At 50.1% G+C, this 5,734-nt stretch overlaps 1 protein-coding gene across 1 annotated transcript; it reads right to left on the reverse strand.

Moving 5' to 3' along the window:
• Positions 1-292: 292 nt before the first annotated feature.
• Positions 293-2,494, reverse strand: LOC106887369 (serine/threonine-protein kinase SBK2-like). The gene is made up of 3 exons (XM_014940831.1): positions 2,314-2,494; positions 1,356-1,558; positions 293-1,096 (listed from the first exon to the last, which is right to left on the reverse strand). The coding sequence occupies exons 1-3, from the start codon at positions 2,492-2,494 to the stop codon at positions 527-529; spliced, it is 954 nt and encodes a 317-aa protein (XP_014796317.1). The 3' UTR covers positions 293-526.
• Positions 2,495-5,734: the final 3,240 nt, after the last annotated feature.

Consider the following 5,734-nt stretch of genomic DNA (forward strand, 5'->3'; position numbering starts at 1 on the left):
AAGGGTCCTGGTGGAGGCCCAGGCAACATGCAGTGGTGGTCCTTGCCTTGAGCAGGTTTTCCTGAGATGGCCGCAGGCTCTGTCATGCCCCTGCTCTCCCACAGCAAGCAGGCCCTCACAGGCATTTTATTATGAGGGAAAAAGAGCCACAAACAGAAACACAAAAGTGAGCATTTTGCTCTATTTGAGACCAAGCAGGTGCTGCAGCCCCTAGAAAACACCCTGGAGTCGCTGTGGCCAGGAAGCGAGTGGATGCTTCACACGCAGATAGTCATTTCCAAGAGAAAGGAGATGTTTTCAAGCCCCAAAGAAGCACAAGGAGGTGGCACTGGGAAGCACTGAGCCACGGGGTGAGGACCGTGAGCTGGAGAAGGAGCCTGGCTCTGTGGTGGCAGAGACAGTGCTGCAGAGAATCTGCTCTCCGGGTCACCATGGCCTCTCACACCCGGACCACCGTGGTGCCCCAAACCTCGAAGCCCCTTGCAGGATGAGACCTGCCTTCCCTCCTTACCATGGGGAGTAGGGTCTAGGGCTTCACCGCAGCCTCCTCACTGTGCCTGTCCTCCATCCGCCAAGGGCAATCGACATAGCTCAGCGCCCCGCTGACGGGGCCACGCTTGGCAGGATCTAGGGCCAGCAGGCTCCGCAGCATCAGGGCAGCCTCGGCCGTCAGGCGTTTCCAATGGCGGGGCAGGTTCTCCTCCAAGCCCGTCTCCTGCCACAGCATGAAGTCCTCAAAGAAAGGGTCATCTGGCAGGCTCTGCTCCCAGGGGAAGTAGCCAGTTAGCAGGCAGAAAAGCAGCACGCCAAAGGCCCAGGCATCCAAGCTGGTGTCGATGGGCACCCCCTGGGTATTAGCGGTGTTGCTCAGCTCCGGGGCGGTGTAGGGGATTACCCCGGCCACCAGCTTGAGCTTGGTACCCTTGGGCCGCGTAAGCCCGAAGTCAGTCAGCTTGATGCGCCGACACTCGGGATCAAAAAGCAGGACGTTCTCAGGCTTGACATCGCGGTACACGAGCCCTCGGCTGTGGATGAACTCCAGGGCACTGACGAGCTGCTTGGCACACTGCTTAGCGGCTGGCTCGGGGATCCCGTCCTGCAGAGGGAGAGAGGCAGGCGGTTACAGCACACGCAGGGCTCCTGGGCAGCCCTGCCAGCTGGGCTCTCACCTACACGCTCCGTACTGGAGAAGACCTTTGCATGTTTGGTCTTGCAAGCCTGAGGCTGCTTCAGGGCTGTAGACCCCAGAGAGACCCACAGCCCACTGCCTTTATCTCCCTCCCTCTGACCCAACCAGCCTGCATAAGGGCCAAACGCTACAGTAGTAGTCCCCCTGGCCTTGTAGGAGCACTCACCCGGGGTTTGATGATAGAGATGAGGTCTTTGTGCAGTGCTGGTTCATAGAGGAAGCCGTAGTACTGGCTGGACTCAATGGCAATTCCAAACATGCCGATGATGGCAGGGTGGGTGGCAAGGGAGAGGGCCACGCAATACTCATACAGGAAGGTGTGCAGCTTGGTACTGGCTTTGGGTAGAAGCTTGAGAGCCATAGGAGTCCCTGGGGATGGGAGAGTGGGTTAGGCTCTCCTGAGAGTGACTCACACCAAGGCCAGACAGAGGGCACTGAGCAGTCACGGATTTGGACATTCATAGCCACAGGGAGTCTCTGGCCCAAAGTTTTGTGTGGACATACCCAGAACACCAGATCTGGGAGCAGGTTCTGCTGCTGGTGTGAGTTTTGAGCCAATCAGTGCATGCAGAGGAGCACTGGGCAGAGCAAGGGAAATTCAGGCTACGTGGGCCCATCAGTTCAAGCTGGGACTACTCAGGAGGGGTAGTGTCAGGACCCTATGGGAACTCATAGGCCTTAATGGCCTTGGCCAAACCCACCTAAGACCTCCACTCTCTCTCTCTGTGGGCTTTAGGACATCATATAAGCTCAGGCTTGGGGCTTCACTCCCTGCCTGAGCAGTGTGCTGGGAGTGCTGCTTTCCAGCTGTATCACATCCATGCCAGTGCCTAGCCATGAACCCTATTGATTCTGATTGTGGATTGACTTTCTGGCTTGACCTTGGACCTGTCTCATGATTATAATCATGCCTGATGTTCTGGCCTGCCCCCTGGTATCACCTGCTCCCTGGCTGAGTAGTGGCATGCTCCCTGGCTGGGGAAGTCCCTGTCCTGCTGGTGTCCCAGGGGACCCCCCCACCATTCCTGGTGCCTGGCCCCAAGGAGCCACCAGCCCACCCAGCACCCTGGTGAGTGGAGAGGAGGCAAGGCACAGTAGCTCACACGGTGCAGTTGGTTCCTTACCTCTCTGCCTGTGTGTCACTAGCATCACGTGGCCATACTTGCCCCTGCCCAGCTCACGAATAACCTCATAGTGCTCGGCCACCTCAGTGCGCACCAGACTCTGAGCTGTGATCTCCAGGAGTTCATCTAGCACGGTTGGTGCCGCTGTCCCTGCTGCTGCCACAGCTGAGCTCTCGGCCATTGCTGAGTGCTGCAGAAACACCACAGCCCGTCAGAAACATCACAACATGCACAAAGAAAACCAGATCAGACATGCCATGCAAACCATGCCATGGCAGGGGATATTTCTGCCACTGGAGCCTGAGCACTCTCACAGCTGTGCTTGAGTTGAGCTTAGGCCTTTATACACTACACCTCTGGGCAAAGCCCCTCATCATATAAAAGATCCTTTTTAGAAGGGAACCTCCTTCAGCCTTCTAATCCTTTCTGGCCTCCAGACAGATGCTTGACTCTCTCTAATTGTAGTCCTTGGTGCCTCTCACTTCAAAGACCTGGATCACATTTTGTGTCAGCTGTACTAAAGCATGGCCTTCCAGGCCTCCTGCTATTCTAGTCTCCAAGGTTTTAGGCAAAAAGTAAAATGTTAACAGAGTGCCAGGTTAACACGCATGACCTTATCCTCTTGATCTCCTTAGCCTAATGCAGTGAGACCATGTCTCTCAGAAACCCATCTCTACTGCTTGTTAAAGGAAGTCCTTGAGGTAGCAGCAGAGACAGACTTGGTCCTAAGGCAGAGGCACAGCTAGCCCATAACAAAAAAAGGGATTACTAGTCAGAGGCAGCATGCTCCAAGCAAGCCAAAAGGACCTCAGTACCTCACGTGCCTGCTGACATTTCTGACCCAAAGTCACTAATCTGTGCAGCCAAGAAAATTAGGCAGGAAGGAAGCTTGGACATTGATGGCATTTTGAGCTACAGCCAGCTGCTTCAGACCCATTTCAGAGACATACTTTTTCACTCCCTCCAGCCAGCTATAGGGCAGCACTTTAAGGCACCTGTGGCAGCACTCTCCCTGATGACTACCTCCCTGTGCATGGAACACAGGCACCCTAGGCTTGGGAGCCTCTCCTGGCTTTGGAGCAAGCTCACAGAATGAGTCATGAGATGGTCAAGGTCAGAAGGTACCTCTGGAGATCACCTAGTGCAATCTCCTGCTCAGCGGAAGGTTAATTACAGTGGGCTTCTCAGATCTGTGTCCAGTTCAGTTTTGAATATCGCCAAGGATGGAGACTCCATTTAAGGCACCTGTGGCAGCACTCTCCCTGATGACTACCTCCCTGTGCATGGAACACAGGCACCCTAGGCTTGGGAGCCTCTCCTGGCTTTGGAGCAAGCTCACAGAATGAGTCATGAGATGGTCAAGGTCAGAAGGTACCTCTGGAAATCACCTAGTGCAATCTCCTGCTCAGCGGAAGGTTAATTACAGTGGGCTTCTCAGATCTGTGTCCAGTTCAGTTTTGAATATCGCCAAGGATGGAGACTCCACAACTGCTCTGGGCAACTTGTTTGAGTGTTTGATCACCTTTATGGTAAAACTTTTTTCTTATGCTTAAATAGAAATTCTGTTTCAGGCCCACTGCCTCTTGTCCTCTCACTCAATATCACTAAGACGATTATGGCTATGTCTTTTTTACAGGTCAATAAGATGATCCCCTTGAGCCTTTTCCTCTTGAGTCTAAACAAGTCCCAGCTCTCTTAGCCTCTCCTTGTATGAGAGATGTTCCAATATCTTAATCACCTTCATGGTCTGGATTCATTCCAGTATGTCCACATCTCTCTTCTGCTGAGGAGCCCAGAACTGGACTCACTACTCCAGATGTGGTCTCACTAGTGCTGAGGAGAGAGGAAGCATCACCTCCCTCAACCTGCTAGTAAAACTTTGCCTAATGTAGGCCAAGAGCCTGAGGGTTGCAGCATTCTTGGATGTGTCTTAAACAATGTGCGGGAAAACAGAGCTCCGGTATAAAACCAGTGGCTCACCTCTGCACCTACAAACTCAGGATGTCTTCCCATGAAACATTCTGACTCACATGATGCCTTTTTTGGGAGGAAATAGGACCTCACATTGCTTAAAAGGAAGATGGCATCCCAAGAAGATGAGTGGTAAGAACAAAGCCTTTTCCCTTAGCTTTTACATTGGTCTGTCTGTGACCAGAGCTTATTACAATTCCTTCAACTTCCAGCCCCCGTTGCTCCTAAATCTGGTCATTCTTAAGAATCCAGTTATTTAACAACATAATTATTTAAACCTAGGAAAACTACAAAAAGGCTGGATTTGTACTGGGATCTGGGACTACTTGTGGAAGAGATCCCCTTCTTTTCCCTTCTCTTCTCTCCTACACTGCTTTGCTAAGTCTTATCCAATTCAGAAGTATCAAGTAATTGGTTCTACTTTTCTGCAAAGGCTTTGGCTTGGTGTGAGAGCCAACAGCAGTCAAAGCTAGTACAGTCCACAGGGAGTTCAACAATGAACAAGTGCGTGCATGGGAGGGAATGGAAGGCTGGGGAGAAACTCACAGGGAAAGATGGCCTGGAAAGTATTTTAGAGATTTTGCTTTGATGTCCTCCTGATTGCTGCCCAGCCGACACAGCTTATGAAATTCCACACAGCAAGGGCACCACAGAACCCACAAACGGACCCACTCTGCCACTGCCATTTCCAAACTGATATTGACCATGTCCAGGTGTTAAAATGAATAGCTGAAAAAGCCTTTTAAAGAGTCCTAGCTAGGAATATAGAGAAAAAACTTAAAATGTAATTGACCTTTGAAAGACATAGCCCTCCCCTCCATATAGATAGGCTAAAGCCACATTAAATAGGGAGGGGAGCAAGTGGAGAGATGTCTGCTTGTCTTGTACAGAATGCACTAGATTTATATTTGTGAAAAAAATAACAAAAGATCTTTTCTGTAAGATGGTGTTTCTCCTATATCAAACTCATGGTCATATACAAATTCCTGTCAGCAAATGCTTCATGATCTTCTCAGATAACTTAATTTCTCAGAGTTGAGTTAGATAAAATTTCTTCCCTTGTGGGTTGGCCACCTGTTAGTGTTATCTGTCCCAAAGGTTAGAATCTTCTCGCTGCATCCACTTAATGTATTAATCAATAATGATATTTTTTTCATTCTGTTCATTAATCTGGTATTATATGTATTGGCCCAAACCACAATAATGATTCAGGTATTCTATTTTTTATATCATTCATTACTTCTCTCCTATTTACTGTGTGAAAACTTGCTTTTGTGCATGAGAGGATATTCTCTCTTCATTCTTGATTCTCACTGCAGTTTGGGAATCAAAATAATTCAGTCAATAAGCTTTTGCAATTAAAAAAAAATCCAAGAAACCTCTTCTGTCTTTCCACTCCACATTTCAAATGAACTGCAATACAGATGGCAAGGATTCTTACTTCTATGCG

This window comes from Calidris pugnax, unplaced genomic scaffold, assembly GCF_001431845.1.
Source record: "Calidris pugnax isolate Ruff unplaced genomic scaffold, ASM143184v1 scaffold8, whole genome shotgun sequence".
In the NCBI taxonomy this organism is placed as follows: Eukaryota; Metazoa; Chordata; class Aves; order Charadriiformes; family Scolopacidae; genus Calidris; species Calidris pugnax.

Bases quoted from the DNA above. Each gene is read 5' to 3' on its own strand.
- LOC106887369 (XM_014940831.1), bottom strand. From the start codon at position 2,494: ATGGCCGAGAGCTCAGCTGTGGCAGCAGCAGGGACAGCGGCACCAACC. The intron at 1,559-2,313 runs GTAAGGAACCAA...TCCCATCCCCAG, and splicing joins AGTGACACACAGGCAGAGAG to GGACTCCTATGGCTCTCAAG. The intron at 1,097-1,355 runs GTGAGTGCTCCT...CTCCCTCTGCAG, and splicing joins TCTCTATCATCAAACCCCGG to GACGGGATCCCCGAGCCAGC.